Here is an 18,053-nt window from a genome sequence, read left to right as displayed (position 1 = left end):
AGAGTTTGTAAAATCGTAGTAAATTCGTGTCGTGTGTGACTGCCTCCGTACGATTTTCGGATAAACTCAATCGTGACATGTGCCAGAGCTCACGACGTTCCGACCTTCAGAATCACACTGTGTACGCCCGCCTTTACTGAATGGCTTTAAAAAAAACGTTATTTTTAAAACTTTATTTAAAAAAGCGTATTGTTTGAGTTTAGTGTGCCACTTTTATGGTCGTTTTTGAAGTTTGACAGCCCCAATCTCTATTTATATTCTTTGTATGAAAATGATCTTTAAAATCAAAAGCCAAAAACATCTTTAAAAATTCACAGAATTTTTATGGAAAGTTAGAAAGTTTGTAGTCAGAACAATTTTCAATGTTTTTTGTCTCATATGTTCACTAAGGTTGCATTTATTTAATTAAAATTGCAGTAATATTGTGAAATATTATTAATATTTAAATAGCTGTTTTATATTTTAAAATGTCATTTATTCTTGTGATGCAAAGCTGAATTTTCAGCATCATTACTCCAGTCTTCAGTGTCACATGATCTTCAGAAATCATTCTAATATGCTGATTTGCTGCTCAAGAAACATTTCTGATTAGTATCAATGTTGAAAACAGTTGTGCTGCTTCATATTTAATACTTTTTTCAGGATTCTTTCATGAATAGAAAGTTCAAAACAACAGCATTTGTTTCAAAAGTCTTTTGTAACAAGTCTTTTCTGTCACTTTTGATGAATTTAATGCATACTGAATAAAAGCATTTATTGCTTGAACAGTAGTGTAATTTTCATATTTAGGTGAAATTTAAAACTAAAATTAGTAGAAATGTATTTATGGTATGTTGTTTAATGTAATTAAGGTGTAACAGGATGAGAAACATATGTTTATATGAGCAATCAAAATGATGATTAACAATACATCAGCCCACCCGTGACAATCCATTACCCTTCATAAATCTTGAGCTGTTGTGTCTGTTAACTTTGTTTTTCTTTGGTAAAATGAAAGATGTCTCAGTGCTGAAAAAGTCAAAGTTAAGATGGCAAATTTGCGTGGTCTTTGAGAAGACAGTGAGTTAATAGCTTCAAGAAAAGTAGTGTGGCATGAGTAATTGTCTCTGGCTCACGTTCTTTTGTCTCCCGTCCCAGGTTGCTCACAATGGCCTTATTTTGGAAATGGACCACCCAACATCAGGAAGGATAGCAGTGCCAGGTTTGTATAGAATTTGCTGTTGGTGAAGTGCAAAATATTCTCTGCAGTCCCAATGTCGATCACTTTTAAGCATGTATTCCAAGGTAAAGCTGAGATCTGCATATTAGAAACCAGGGTCGAAAATCTTAGGGCAAAAATGCCACCAAGATGAACATAAATACCTCACAAATTCAAGATAAATGGGCAGAAATTGCCCCTGCATAATTAAACTAAATCTATTATGGCTGTAAAATGAAATCACAGCATTTAGACCTGCGCACGCTGCATCAGATTGCTTTTTACGCATTGTTTTTTTGCAGCGTTGAGCCTTATAACCAATCACACGTTTCTGAATGCAATGGCCAATCAGAGGTGATTAGAGTAGTCAGCACTGAAAACACCAGAGTTTTGTTGAGTGCGCACAAGAAATTAATTTCATGAGAGATTCATTTTGCAGCTTCAGTGATTATATCCGGAGTTTTTGCATAACTTGCGCTAGACTAAATTAACGTCATGAACCGACATGTTTGTCTGTGCAGGCAGAATATGATGTGCCATTTCCCCTAACATTTCTATTAATTTACATTAATAATAATTATTACAATGTCAAGAGCAACAATCAATAATAATGCGTTTTGTCATAATATTGCAACCCTATGACTTACTGTTTTTTTTTTATTTTTTTATAATTTATACAGTTTCAGTTTGTTGTTATTGGTAACAGTTTAAATTATTCCGATTCATTGAAGTAGCTGGTTAAATTTACCAATACAGTTAATAAGGTAACTATAAAAATTGCCCTGACAAATGTAAAAAAAAAAAAAAGAAATCCCTGGAAATCAATTCCTGGGGGCAAATACAGTATTGCCCCTTAATGCAAAAGTTCATTTCTGACTCTTTCAGGAACACATCCCGTTTCTAAAACCGTTCACCCAAAAAATTTGAATCTGTCATTATTATTCAAAATGTGTATGGAACTTTTATCATTGGAACACAGAAGGAAACACTTTAGAAGAATCCTCACGCAGCTTATATTCCAAGTCTTCTGAACCAACTAAGTTTGGAACCACATAAGGATCTTGTAAATAAAAGTGTGATTTTCATTTTTTGGGTGAACTCTTCCTTTAACCTCTGTACACTTGAACTTTCTATTGCTTTCTATGCTATCTCTCCAAAAATCACCCATGCACTTAATCTCATCGTCCAGATCCTTGGACTTTGAAGAGTTCTATTTCCCTTTGTGACTCTCTTGTAACGAACAATGGCGACTCATTTATTTTGATGCTTTGTTTTGACTTGTTCAATGAAATAAAAGTTTCTCCATTGACATGAAAGTCACCCCATGCTCTTTCATTCTCCGGCGTGAGAGTCCCTGAGAGATGCTTTCTGAACTCGTCCTTTCGTTTGATCGTCCGCATATGCGAAACAAGCAATCATTGATCCCCAAAACGGACAGGTCTGCGGTCTGCTGAGCGTTTTGCCCCTAGAAAAGAATGTCGAACGGAAAGGCAACATTTCAGAAAGGTTAAATGCAGATGTTGGCTGTTGTTAAGAACGTACAGTAATTTTTCTCTCAGCGACTCGATTCCTGCTGTTTCCATGGCGCTTCACATGTCAGATCCTGACGGACTCACTCCAGACAGGTGGTTTTACTAACGGCGAATTTAGTTGCGGTTTGCAGCTCTGTAAACACACAAATACACGCCACTTACGTAGACACCAGCGTACGATCCCTGCTAATGATCTATGCTTTGTCCCTTCAGTGACTAAAAAGCAAACACTGGCAGGAGCGGACCGCTAATGGTTTTGTCATGGCTAGTTGGTTAAACCTTACAAAGAGTCTGTTTACTTCCTTTTACGAACACCACAGCAAAGAGCCATCCTCACCTTCCGCAATTTTATCATTTCTGCGTGCACCAAAAATGCAGTTCGAGTTGCGCTCCAACGAATTCTGCATGCTTCCACAACCACAAAACAAATGCATTCTGCGTCAGCTGTCCCTGGGGTGATACCCGGGATAATCAGGCGGGTCCTTTGATGGCTACGAATGGTTGTTTACCAGTTCCTCGTTTGCACGTTTGTTGTCTCCATCCGAGCCAAATCAAGCATGATTGTGAAGAATTTCTCCGAAAAAAAGGGCAGAAACCACAACAAACACCTTTTTCCATTCCGCATTCCTCATCCCTGACCCATAAAATTCTCTACAACGGCACAACGCACACTCGAGGCCTTTAATCTTCCACTTCTATTTACATAAGATCACTGTCTGTCCGTGTTTTCTGTCTGTCTTCTCACTGCACATGTGGAGCGTTTCCCGCCTTTGGTGACTCTGTGATGTTATCAAACGTTTTGCAGTAGATAAGCTGTGCGTTTCTGAGCTCAGCGGTTGGTACCTTGCTATTTATTCCCTCTAAACCCCAACATTGTCCTTCGCATCAAATGTGCAGAACCAGAAATGGAGTCCCGAACAACATAGGCGCGAAATTGGCCATTAGCTGCCGTCGACTGTAAGCAAGGGTTATGTAATGGATGTCAGGGGTGCATCAGAGTTGAATAAGCCCAAAATGGCTTGACGAAACAATCTGAGAGCAACAAGTGTTATCGGATTACATAATCAAAAACTTACTAATGACCACAGAATAACGATAACAGAGTCCTTTGTGGGTGAAACTACAGGAATGCATGTTAAGAAACATCGTCCGGCTTTTTTTACGGCGAAACGAGGACGAAAAGGGCTCAGAGGATGTTTTTGTGCCGCTGATTGCGAGAAACTGCCTCATTAGCGATTGTGCAGGACAGTGTATTGTGAGGCACTTCCCAAAATAAACCCCTTTATTTAAACCAAAGGCTCTTGGCAGAAGCTTCTTGTTAGCTGAGTTTGCGGCTCTCTGTGATGCTGCAAATCTGACCGGCTAAGGTGAACATTTGATGATGTGGGAAAGGTAAAAGAGAAGCATGTATTTGTGCATGTGTAGAATAATTAGAGCATGAACCAGTGTAGTATTGCAGCAGACTCTAAGTTTGACTTCCTCCCCACAAAAAAAATAATCAGCATTTTTGTTTTTCAGCAGGAATATGTAAATGTCCTTAAAAAACCCACCATAGAATTATAATAAAAGTTGTCTATATGTCTGTTGTAGTATATTGCTGGTCTTCTTGAATCATACGGTAGTAAACATTTATTTTTGCAGAGTTTTTTCAAGCTTTGTTCTTGTACGTATTGTTGTTATCGTTCTTTGTGCGACTGGGCCCTTATTGTATGACCTAGAGCTGTGTAACAAAGTTCAACAAAAAATCAACAGAGTATGGGTTTGGATTGACACGGCGAGTAAATGATGTCCAAAAAGATCAACTAATTTGATTTCAAAAATCTTCCGCACTTTTAGCTATAATAACAGTACGCAAGTATTACAAATAATGATTAGGATTCATGACCAATTAAAGTTAACCATCTGTAATTCTATTATCAGGGTAATTGCTCTTATAGTTCTTGGCGTGTAGTTTTATTGCGCTGTTCGGTGAAATGGCCCACGCCGTTGGGTTTCCTCGCTGCTGCTGCTTCTGCTTCTGATGCTGGGAGTTGTTCTTTTCCTGATGTTAGCAGGTTTGATGTGTTCCGTAATAACACATTGATTTTTCCCATCCTCTAGAATGTTATGTAATTGTTCATATATTCTGCAAGAACACGTAAATGCTGGTGCACATTATGTGCTCTTCAGCTGTCAAACCCAGAGAACGATACGCCAGCTCTAAACTCTGCAGCTCAACTTTCTGAAGTGTGAAGACACGGCGTGTGCTCTGATGTAGCAAGACTCCTATGAATCACACAATTCTGCTTTTTGAAGTTTCTGTGGTGATCAGTGGTCAGAAATGCACAATGAATCACTCTAAATTCTGGCTTACGCTAAAGGAGAAGCAGAACAAGTCTTGTCCATGTTCGGGCTGGAATATCTGGTAATGTGAGGTGTTTACAGCTCAGATCTTAAACCTCCCAATCTGCTTGCAGATCCACCCCATTGTTATCACGATTACTATATACGGTTTACACGGTTATATGATTACTTCATCAGATTACTACAAGTTACATTATCAGATTACTTTTTCAAGTAACTAGTAAAGTAACGCATTACTTTTAAATTTACAAGAAAATGTCTGAGATATTTTCAGATAAGTAATGCAAGTTACTTTTTTCACATTTATTAGCTCTCCTGTGCCCGTGTTGAGAGAAATCAGGAGTGAAGTGCAGAGGCAGAGCCACTTCCTTCAGCCTTATCTATCTATCTATCTATCTATCTATCTATCAGGAATATGTAAATGTCCTTAAAAAACCCACCATAGAATTATAATAAAAGTTGTCTATATGTCTGTTGTAGTATATTGCTGGTCTTCTTGAATCATACGGTAGTAAACATTTATTTTTGCAGAGTTTTTTCAAGCTTTGTTCTTGTACGTATTGTTGTTATCGTTCTTTGTGCGACTGGGCCCTTATTGTATGACCTAGAGCTGTGTAACAAAGTTCAACAAAAAATCAACAGAGTATGGGTTTGGATTGACACGGCGAGTAAATGATGTCCAAAAAGATCAACTAATTTGATTTCAAAAATCTTCCGCACTTTTAGCTATAATAACAGTACGCAAGTATTACAAATAATGATTAGGATTCATGACCAATTAAAGTTAACCATCTGTAATTCTATTATCAGGGTAATTGCTCTTATAGTTCTTGGCGTGTAGTTTTATTGCGCTGTTCGGTGAAATGGCCCACGCCGTTGGGTTTCCTCGCTGCTGCTGCTTCTGCTTCTGATGCTGGGAGTTGTTCTTTTCCTGATGTTAGCAGGTTTGATGTGTTCCGTAATAACACATTGATTTTTCCCATCCTCTAGAATGTTATGTAATTGTTCATATATTCTGCAAGAACACGTAAATGCTGGTGCACATTATGTGCTCTTCAGCTGTCAAACCCAGAGAACGATACGCCAGCTCTAAACTCTGCAGCTCAACTTTCTGAAGTGTGAAGACACGGCGTGTGCTCTGATGTAGCAAGACTCCTATGAATCACACAATTCTGCTTTTTGAAGTTTCTGTGGTGATCAGTGGTCAGAAATGCACAATGAATCACTCTAAATTCTGGCTTACGCTAAAGGAGAAGCAGAACAAGTCTTGTCCATGTTCGGGCTGGAATATCTGGTAATGTGAGGTGTTTACAGCTCAGATCTTAAACCTCCCAATCTGCTTGCAGATCCACCCCATTGTTATCACGATTACTATATACGGTTTACACGGTTATATGATTACTTCATCAGATTACTACAAGTTACATTATCTGATTACTTTTTCAAGTAACTAGTAAAGTAACGCATTACTTTTAAATTTACAAGAAAATGTCTGAGATATTTTCAGATAAGTAATGCAAGTTACTTTTTTCACATTTATTAGCTCTCCTGTGCCCGTGTTGAGAGAAATCAGGAGTGAAGTGCAGAGGCAGAGCCACTTCCTTCAGCCTTATCTATCTATCTATCTATCTATCTATCTATCTAGCAACACTTGAAAGCAATACTATAAACATTTATGTGCCCTACAGTCATTTCCGCATAGTGCTGTTCTGTGCATTGAGGTTGGTTAGTTTGTTTTGAACTGGTAAGATGTGAACTTTAGATGATTTGTCAAGCCCTGGTGCCTGTCATCTGTAACCTTATTGAAACATACACAACACACTTCAGAGAGCTGAACACCCCCGTCCTCCATCTCGGAGCCAGGCCCGGATGAAAGAATGCAGTCCTGAGGGAAATTTTACGAATGAGAAGGTACGGACATGAGATGGTGGGAAAGGCCGTAGGCGAAGTGCATCTCCTGACGTAATGTTCCCAAACGCCCTCACCGTTCTCCTCTGGTCCACGCTGAAATGTCATGTGAATTGACAGGTGAAGTTTTTTATCCAGAAAGGCTCCTAAAAGAAGTCCTGCTTGTCATTGTGCTTCATGTTCTTATCAGCTATTCAACTTTTGCTGTGGTGCTGCGATTTATGGGACAATTGTTGTCAGTTGAAGCCTAATTTATGGAAACCAGTTTCTGCCACTAAAAAAAATGTAAAAGGTAATTGCAGCTTTTTTAAATAAAAAATTGCGACAATTGCGGCAAAGTTAAAGTTAGTCCTTTTTCCCTCAGAATTGGACTTATAATTCACAATTCTGAGAAAAGAAGTCAGTATTGTGAGATTTGAACTCACAATTGCAAGAAAACACTCAGAATTGCAAAATATAAACTCGCAATTGCAAGGAAAATCTGAATTGTGGAAAAAAGTCCGAATTGTGAGAAATTAATTCGCAATTGTTAAAAAAAGTCAGAATTGCAAGAAAACAGTCAGAATTGCGAAATATAAACTCACAACTGCAAGAAAAAGTAAAAATTGTAAGAAAAAATGAGAATTGTGAGGAAAAAAAGTCAGAATTGTGAGATATAAACTCGCAATTGCAAGGAAAAGTCAGAATTGAAGAAAAAAGTCAGAATTGTGAAAACAGTCCCCACTGTCAGACCTCTGACCTAGTATTGATATTCGAATCTCTCTATACACCCCTACTCGCATACAGTAAATGCATGTGAATCCATAAAAAAATATATATATTTTTTTTAAACATGAAAGCAATCAATTCTTGCCTTTAGTGTAGCTTTACATACATTCATCGCTCTTCCGCACATTTAGAACACATGAACGGACTCTTCTGAGAGAAATTCAAGAGGTAAACACCGTTTCGGACACAAGACTTCCTGACAAGATGACTGGTAGATCAGTAAAGCTGCAGCTCCTGAAAAATGATCCTTTTCACATCAAAGATGTGTTTTAGTTGTCCCTGGGGCCAGAGTTTGTGTGAATGATAGCGTTTATGTTCACAGTCTGTCAGATCCCCTCGCAGCACAGAGCTGCTTTGACGTCACCCTGAGCCAGCTATCTCCCCTCTCCCCTCCATCCTGGACATTTTCCTTACATGTTTTGATGATTTTTAGCTTTCTCTGGGCTGTTTTATGGGTCAAGATGATGTTGTCACACACATACTGAATATTTTCCAGTATCAATAGAAATGTGCACATTATGCTTCTTTAAGATCACTTGTGGAAATGTCAATGAACACAAAAGTAACATTAAAATACAGATTAATGACATAATAGTCCAGTAGTAGTAGTAGTAATAATAATAATAATCATAACAATAATAGTTTAAAATGTGTGGCTCTTAAGTTCTTATAAATGTACGGCTTGCATTCTTATATTTGAAAAAACCTGAAGAATGTTGAAACATGTCATTTGGTCTAACCATCAAATAATAACAGTTTCTTTTACACGTTAAATGTATGTGACTGTACATGTTTATAATGTTAATAATACAATGTTTTAAAATATAATTTTAAAGTGAAATGTTTTCAATTAATCATTCAAAAATATTACCTTTTTGAGGAGTCACACCACACACAGCCTGAACTTATAAAATTTGTCATAAAAAGGCATAGGGGTGTTTATTTATTTATTTATTTAGTTAGTTAGTGAAATTAAAGTTAGTTGCACCACATTAATTTTGTGAAAAATCCCATCTTTTATATATATTTTAAAAGATTTTTTTTCATTTAATAAGTTTTGTCATTATTATTATTATTATTATGACATCAGGACAGTTCACTATTATAATTCTGACTTTATAATCGCCAAAAAATATCATAATGAATTTTAATGCAAAAAACATACTTAAAATAATACTTTGAAATAATAGATAAAAAAAGCGTCATGTCATTGACCCATACACAAAGTTTCTAAAGTAGCCACAAGACGTTACTTAAAACAGAAACTGCTTTTTGTGCTATAAATATGAGCTTCACATTTCTGTTGCCCTAATAGACTTCCATTGTAAATGCGCTGCTGCAAACACTTGGAGATGAATTTATATTTTTGGTTTTGGACATTAAGCCACAAATAGAGCTTCACTTGTACTGAACCTGAAACATTTCTTTATAACACAGCAGGGCTTAGCCTATGTCTTCCTGTGCCAGTTTTGTAGTTTTATGTAGGAAATGAGTTTTGGCTTATGGTTTTGTGTTTCCCTGGATGTGGAAAGTGAGGGGGCTCATAATGTTATATGAATGATTTTACCACTGTTTGATTGGCCATATTCTCTTTTTAGTACACACAAAAGTCGTCGCATACTAACCAAGCCAGAATGAATTGAAGTTTATTTCTGCCTTAAAAAAAAAAAAGAATCAACTGTGACTCACTGTTTCCAGAGATCTTCACCATCTGCATCTCTTTGCCATCTCAGTGTACAAAGGCAGGACCTCGTACATTATTTTATTCATATACGAGTAGGAGCACTTGCAAGCTAGTCTGAATTCCTTGCTCTTTTTCCTCATGCCATAATATAATGAGGTTTCCCACTCTTATGTATGTTTCACATTCTCCTTTTATCCGACACCGCTTCTGTTTTTTTCTTCTTCAGTCGTCATCTCTCTCCCTCGCCCATTAAAGATGCAGCGAGTAGTTAAAAAGAAGCTGAGAGGTTTAATAAAAGGACTGCGAGGTGCTACTTGTTGCGTGGGCTCAAAGCACCTGAGATGAAGATGTTCATCTCCGCTTGACAGCTCGAGCCTGCCGTTCCGGGACGCATGAGAATTCACGCAGAATCTCACCCACTCTTTTTCTGTCTCTCTCTCTCTCCATCTCAAACTAGAAACCGAGCACGGGAAGAGAGATAAATGTGGATGTTTCCACGTTAGAGAGAGCTGTTTTAAGTCAGTATTACGTGATTTTCATAAATAAACATTTGGATGCATTGGATTGCTTACTGGTCACTTGCATGCTTGTTTGCGTTGTGAATTATAAAATCGATATTTAACATCTTGTATACGGATTCAAAGATTTCAGAAGGGTTTAACAATGCTTTTTAGCTTAGGTTTATAACCCTGATAGTGCTGCCAAAGGTGCATGCAAATACTTCCCTACTAAATGTCCAAGTATGAAAAGTATGTCCAAATTTAAAGTATAATAAGGAAAGTACCCGGTTAACATACATGTGATGGACACTTTACTGTCTCCCATGAGGCCAAAGAAGGGGTTTGTGAATGGCAGTGACACAACGAAACTGATGCTATATCACATGACAGTGACATTATGACATATGTAGTATATCCGGGTTACATTAAAGGAACACTTGCTGAAAATGTACTCACTCTCAGGCCATCCAAAATGTAGAAGAGTTTGTTACTTTATGGGAACAGATTTAAAAATGTAATGTTACATCACTTGCTCACCAATGGATCCTCTGCTGTGAATGGGTGCCGTCAGAATGAGAGTCCAAACAGCTGATAAAAACATCACAATAATCCACAAGTAATCCACACCACTCCAGTCCATCAGTTAATGTCTTGTGAAGTGAAAAGCTGCGTGTTTGTAGGAAACAAATCCATCATTTAGATGTTTTTTTAACTTAAAACCGTTGATTCTAGCCAAAATATCTATAATAATGCTTCCTCCAATGAAAAAGTCTCTCCTCTGTTGACAACTTGCATCAAAATCAGCCAACATATTTGTTTAGGACGGTTTTGCACTGTTTTAGCTTGTAAACGGTGCTTGATCAGTGTATATTTCTCTCCTCGTTCAGACCAGATGACTTTTTCACTGGAGAAAGCAATATTAATGAGAGAGGACTTGTATTTTAACTAAGCAATGGTTTGAAGTTAAAAACATCATAATGATGGATTTGTTTCTTACAAACGCGCAGCTTTTGGCTTCACAAGATGTTAATTGCTGGACTGGAGTGGTGTGGATTACTTGTGGATTATTGTGATGTTTTTATCAGCTGTTTGGACTCTCATTCTGACGGCACCCATTCACTGCAGAGGATCCACTGGTGAGCAAGTTATGTTATACTACATTTCTCCAGATCTGTCCTGACGAAGAAACACCTTCAGGCTAACCAAAATTTAGATGAGTTTGAAAACATTTTCTGCAGGTTTTCAATTTTGGGTGAACTATTCCTTTAACTATGGTTTAACATATACTGTACATAAGGGTAAACAAGAGCATAAATGTAGTCACGACATAAGTGCTGCATGACTAACAATTTTTTTTTGTTAGACTTTTTTTTTTTTTTTTACAATGAAAATAATAATAAACATTTTGTCTTAGTGTTTAATATAATGCTTATATTAAAGCAGGTACACTTAGATAACTGTTCACGTGTAATAGTCCTAGCTCTGCCTGTTGAAATCCCATCACTCTTTTACAATACTCAGGATAAATGATCTGTACTCTTTCTCAAGTCCCCACTGCGGTTGAGACCTGTTTCTCTTCACTTCACTCAGCGCTGTAGATCTCCTCCGGGAAATTCTCTTTATTCTCTTTCCTTTTCTACCTCTGGTTTTGTCAACCATGCAGAACCGGAGATGCTCTTCACATACACACTGCATACAGAGAGTATACACACACCTGAACCTCACTGAACACATTTGAGATTAATTGGAATGCTGTAAATGTGAGCCAGATCCCAGCATCTGACCTCATTGATGCTCTTGTGTCCCACAGCCTAGTTCCAACACCTTGTGGAAAATCTCCCCAGAAGGCCAGAAGCCATGAGGGAGGATGAACTCCCATTGCCCATAGCGCTGAAATATTGAATTAGTGTGTTTAAAGAATAAAGCCATGAGAGACTGTTACTATGATTTTTTCCCACAGTGTTGTCGTGCACAACACAAAAGAGAACCCACTTAGTTTCCTTAAGTGAATAGTTCACCAAAAATGAAAATTGTCCCCCACCCTCAGGTCATCCAAGAGAGTTTGTTTCTTCATCATAACAGATTTGGAGAAATTTAGCATTACATTACTTGCTCAACCAATGGATCCTCTGCAGTGAATGGGTGCCGTCAGAATGGTGTGGATTATTGTGATGTTTTTATCAGCTGTTTGGATTCTCATTCTGACGTCTTTTTCAGACGGATGGTGATGGCCTAAGGGAGAATAAATTTTAAGCGGATTTTTAGGTGAACTATTTCTTTAATCATTGTAAAACATGGCTTCTTGTGCTTATTTATTTTATGAAATTACACCAATTTGAGTAGAATGCCATTTTTAATATATAACATTTATGAACAAAAATAATCATGCACTATAATTATGCACTTGCTAAGGTGGTTTTAGTTTGTTAGCATGGTATTGTGAAATATTATTACAATTTCTAATTGAATAATTATATAATATAATTTACTATAACATATTATAACTTGTCACTTTTGAACAATTTAATGCATCCTTGCTGAATAAAAATATTAATTTATGAAAAAAAAAACTCACTGACCCAAAACTATGTATATATATACATATATTTACCTTTAACATTACATTTTAAAAAGATATTTGTATATTTATTTAGCTTTTTATAAAGTGTTTGTTGAGACGCCAAAGACAGGTTTCCACAAGGAGGACACTAAAGTTAAAGCTAAACTAATAAACATTTTGCCCACCAAGTTCATTAGCCTCTGTGGGCTGTTTACAGTTGCTAAGCAACTTGCCACATTAATTTAGAATTAATTTGATGTGTTTGGTCACAGGCGTGTGCATGTCGGCTTCAAATGTGACTCAGATTTCACAGCCGGAACTATCTGTGTCATACATTTCCGTATATATGTCAGATAAAGTGGTGTAGATCAGATATAGATTAGTGTAACTAATCTGAACCGGACAGAACGATCTAGTTTTAACAGCTTGTCTTTCTTGAAGCAAGGAAACTGTTATCTGTGAGGGAATGGAAATGAGGTGACCATGACAACATATTGTCACTGATATTTACTCAACGGAAAGAAGTTTGACTCTTCATGGAAATCCCGGAAAACGAAGTTCAATCTTTTTTCAATCAGGAAGGAAAGTGCGCTTTATGGTTGGATGATGATATTTACATGCAATCAGAGGCCCACATGATGCATGCATGCATATCGCTCGGAAAATGTCAGGAGCAATTTAGATCAGCGGCACAATTGTATATTTAGCATGTCAGTGTGGTTTACCGTAATCTTTCAATCCAGAGAGACTGCGAGAGAATTGGAGCTGACTAACATCTCACTTCAGCGCTGCACTGATCTTCACAAGCAACTTATTTTAAGCTCTTCCAGCACAAATGTATGACATGATGTTTGTGTGCTTCACAGATTAAGGAAAAGGGATTCAGTAGGAAAGAATTGTGCTTGCTGATGCTGTTGTTTGTTTCAAAATGCATCCTAAAAATGCTGAATGCAGTTTGCATGGAAACTCATTATGGTTGAGCACCAGTGAGAATTGAATTCAGAAGGGCTTTTGGATTCCAAATCAGTTCCTGATTTTGAATTGAGGGAGCAAACAGAATTGCAATTTGAATTTAATTTAATTTCTGGCTTTTTAATGTTGGCTTGACAGAGTCTTGTTTTACTGTTTATTGGTCAAAGATGACCATTCAAATCAAGTAAGATTTTGTACTTTTGCTTACCAGGGCTACATTTATTTGATCAGAATTCTGTAAAAAATAGAAATATTGTGAAATATTACAACTCAACATAAGTTTTCTATTTGAATATATGTTAAAATGTAATTTATTTAGAGATCATTCTAATGTGCTGATTTGCTGCTCAAGAAACATTTCCTATTATTATCAGTGTTGAAAACAGTTATGCTGCTTCATAACTTTGTGGAAGTTTGTGGAATGATTCTTTGATGAAGGGAAAGTTCAAAAGATCAGCGTTTATTTGAAATACAAATCTTTTACAAAACATTATAGATGTCTTTACTATCATAAATAGAACACTTTATTTCCCATAGTGCATTACCTGTGTTAAAATTCTTCCTCTTTTCTAACTTCCTTCAACTTGTATTGTATTGTGTGACCAATTCAATTTGAAGTCACGCTCATGATTTCAAAGGGAACCCTGGGATATGTAAAGATCTGGCACACAGTATCCATTGGTGCCACTTTATAACATTTAATTTAAATTAACAACTTGATTACACTAATCTAGTCTAGTTTAATGCTGAACAGATCGTTAGATTAAAGAGCTTGTCCGAGGAACCCAGATTGACCGTTTCCTGTGACGTCCCTGTAATTGAGGTGTGGGTGATTCTTTTTTGACCCTATGTTTCTGTAAGTTTAGGTCCAGCGTCTTGCATCTAGTCATCCGGTCAGACTTCGGAACTGTGCGGATGGATACAGTTCAGAATGGGAGGAGAGAACACAGCGGGCTTTGTTGCGGTAGAGCGAGAGGAAAACCTTGGATCGTGCCTGCGGAGCAGAAGAGCGTTCCCGCTCCCTCGTTCGCTACGATAACAGCTGAGGAGAAGCAGATGTGGGAGCAAGAGGCAATTATGAGCCTGCGGCCAGTCGATCAGAAGCGAGGGAGGGGGACATAGAGGATGTGGTTAAGGCATTGCTTCTAACTGCCGAGGCTGCGAAACCACACACACGCACACAATCATGTTTGAGATCTGTTGTTCCCTCCTTTTTTGGATGTTTCTTTTATTTAAATGGCCGTTTGACTCTCATCTTCATGTTGCCGCATTTCCTGTGTGGAGTTTTCTCTGCATCTGTCTGGAATATCTTATCTTAATTAATGTAAAAAGTCGCCAGTACCTGTCTGCATAGTTCGTTTTGTGATCATTTGGGTCCATTTTGTGGATCATCATGTCCTTGACCCAACAGAAGAAGGCAATGCATGGCAAAGAAACCCAAATTAGATCTCGATCTGTATCATCTCAGTTGTTTAGATAGGAATAGGATGAGAACAAATTGAGACTTTTTAGAGCTTCCCCCTTCTTAGATTTTTCTCCTGAGAAACCGTTATCTTGTTTAGATTGCATTATGATCCTAAATAGTTTAACCAAAAATAGCCTCACCCTAAGGTTGCCCAATATGTAGATGAGTTTGTTTCTTCATGGGAGCAGATTTGGAGAAATGTATTATTACGTAACTTGCTCACCAATGGATCCTCTGCAGTGAATGGGTGCCGTCAGAATGAAAGTCCATCAAGATGTTTTTAGTACATAATAATGCTTTCTCCAGTGAAAAAGTCCATCCCCTGTTGTCCTCTCACATCAAAATCCACCCACATATCTGTTTAGAGCTGTCTTGGCTTGTAAACAGTGCTTGATCTGTGCAGATTTCTCTCTTAATTCAGATGATTCGGAACCTTTTCACGGGTGAAAGCAATATTATTGATAGTGGACTTGTATTTTAGCCAGAAGCAATGTTTCTTTTAAATGTATTTAATCAGCCGTTTAAGACTCTCATTCTGACGGCACCCATTCACTGCAGAGGATCCAATGGTGAGCAAGTGATGCTAAATATGCTAAATTTATCCATATCTGTTCCATTGAAGAAACACATTGGGTGAGTACATTTTCTGCCCCTTTTAAAACAACAAAAAGTGTCCCATTATGTTTATGGACAATTTGGAGTATTAAAATAATACATCTGGGGATTAAAAAATTAGCTTCCAAAAAACCAGAAGCACACTCTTCAAGAAAAAGTTACACAAAGATGTTAATTGAGTTTCGAATTGTAAAGCAATAGATATACTGTTGAAAATGAAGACAAAAATATTTGGACACTTGGTAGTTACTCAGCTGAGACATCTGTGTAAATGTGAGGAGAACTGACTTAATACTTCCACTAAAAATCAACACAAGTTAACTTTGAAAAGTGAAGTTTGTTCATGCATCATGTTTGCAGTTGCCACTTTCATGTTTTGTTATCTATTTATAACGACATGCATGAAGTATGAAATGTGTCTTTAGTGTCCAAATACATATTAGGCTCACAATATCTAGGGCTGACACTCCAGAAACGACTCTTTTACGACAGGCTGCTCCATGCTCCTCTTTGTCACATCAGAAGCACGCTGAATTAAAGAGAACATATGGAAATGATTATGTACTGTACTGTATAGATTGAATCTAAATAGAAAGTAAGTGTTTTTGCGCCGTCACTCGGGCTTCTGTAGCCCACGTTACCCTACTAGTCTGTGATCTGTTGCATGTCTTGTTTTAGTCCGTTTGAAGAATGAGACTTTCCAAAGTGCTATTAATAACAAACGACAGGCCTCGCCTCTGGTCGACACGCACCATCTCTGTTTTGAAAACCGCATGTCTTTTGTGCGAGGCCCCTGAAAACACTTGAAAAAGCGCTGGATGTTGGAGGTTAAGCAATCAAGACACATTTATGGGATGCGTTTGGCTCCGGCACTCATGGGAATGTGACCTGTAGCTGCGTAGGAGACGGCGCTCATTCAAAGCAATAAGGAAGAAATGTGTGAAGTATGTAGGTGTGTGTCCCTTATTGCGTAAAACGATTCATGAATGCCAATTGTCTCTTTCCTTTTTCGTGGAACAAGAGGCGGTTAAATCGTAGAATTGTGGGGGAGGAGAAACTGTAAATTTCAGTAAAATTAACATTTGTGGAAGAAAAGAGAAGTACGAAAAGGGAAGCATATGCTAATAATGCCTAATGACAGCAATATCGGAGTTTTGAGGAAGTGACTCACCCAGATGACCTACTCATCCATTTTGACATCATCTTTCTGTAAATGCCACATTTGGATAACGTAGGCTGTGTTTATATTCCAAGATTGTAAGTCGGTTACTTTATGGACTTTCCTGCAGGTTTGACGTATATGTAACCGGAAGTAGCCATTTCTTCTAATGCCCCTCCTACGCTTAGTTGTCTTTGTTTAAAGTTCATTGTAAATGTTTTGTATTTTGACTATCATACTGTTTAAATTGGGCCCAAATTAGGTACGTTCTGCCACGTTCAAGCTCTTGACACGCTTATTTTAGGTATGATTAATCGTTCTCGCGTATAGTGGCATAGGTCAGAGGTTTTCATATGGGGTCATGGGAGGAAAAATGGGCTGTTGATATAAACTTGGTTAAACCAAAAATTTAATATTTTAATTAAACTGAGGAAATAAAGCAAATGCTGTGGAATTTTAAATAATTTAATATGATTTAAAATACAAAAAAGAAATAAAAATCAAATCTTCATACAGTTTTGTAACAAAAATAATATAAATAATAATAAAAAATGATAAGTAAAATAAATACAGACTGAAACGTATAGAATAATATAGACCTTATAGACACCTTCAACATTGATGATAATAATAATAATAAGGAATGGATTTCAGAAGGATCATGCAGTGTTGCAGTTTTAAGTCAGTTTTAAGTAAGTAAAGCATTACAATATTGCGTCGAAGTAACTTATTGCTTTACTAATTGCGAAAAGTAATTAATTACGTTACTTTTGCATTACTATTTGTCAACTGAGCTGGGCTTGCTTGTTTATTTTTAATAACAAAAACCCACAAGTTATATTTTAGGCAACTGTAAAGGCCAAAAGTGAAATTAATAAGTGTCAGCCTGAAAGAAATGCCTCTGCCTATGCACTTCACTCCTGATTTCTCTCGACACGTGCACAGGAGAGCCGTCAGTGAATAAATAGGAAAACAAAGTGTTACTTATTTGGAAAAGTTGCTCAAATATTTTCTTGTAAATGCTTTACTCGTTTAAAAAAGTAATCTGATTACAAGTAACAAGTGTGTTACTTGTTAGGCATTACCCCCGACACTGGAGTCATGTGACACTGAAGACTGGATGAATGATGCTGAAAATTCCGCTTTGCATCACAGGAATACAGGTGCATCTCAGTAAATTAGAATGTCGTGGAAAAGTTCATTTATTTCAGTAATTCAACTCAAATTGTGAAACTCGTGTATTAAATAAATTCAATGCACACAGACTGAAGTAGTTTAAGTCTTTGGTTCTTTTAATTGTGATGATTTTGGCTCACATTTAACAAAAACCCACCAATTCACTATCTCAA

The 18,053-nt window shown here is 37.2% G+C and overlaps 1 protein-coding gene across 3 annotated transcripts in view; it reads left to right on the top strand.

The window, feature by feature from the left end:
* LOC107687505 (succinate--hydroxymethylglutarate CoA-transferase-like) overlaps nucleotides 1–18,053 on the top strand; it is a 123,825-nt gene that overhangs the window by 104,017 nt on the left and 1,755 nt on the right. For 2 of the 3 annotated variants that reach the window (XM_016484864.1, XM_016484861.1), the window contains exon 13: nucleotides 1,138–1,201. The exons of the other annotated variant lie outside the window; for it this stretch is intronic. In XM_016484864.1, coding sequence (XP_016340350.1) covers nucleotides 1,138–1,201 — 64 coding nt within the window. The remainder of the gene's footprint in view (nucleotides 1–1,137; nucleotides 1,202–18,053) is intronic. 3 annotated transcript variants of the gene reach the window in all.

This window comes from Sinocyclocheilus anshuiensis, unplaced genomic scaffold (genome assembly GCF_001515605.1).
Source record: "Sinocyclocheilus anshuiensis isolate Anshui unplaced genomic scaffold, SAMN03320099.WGS_v1.1 scaffold870, whole genome shotgun sequence".
Taxonomy (NCBI): Eukaryota; Metazoa; Chordata; class Actinopteri; order Cypriniformes; family Cyprinidae; genus Sinocyclocheilus; species Sinocyclocheilus anshuiensis.
The sequence above is the reverse complement of the archived record's forward strand: the minus strand, read 5'-3'. Positions and strand labels throughout refer to the sequence as shown.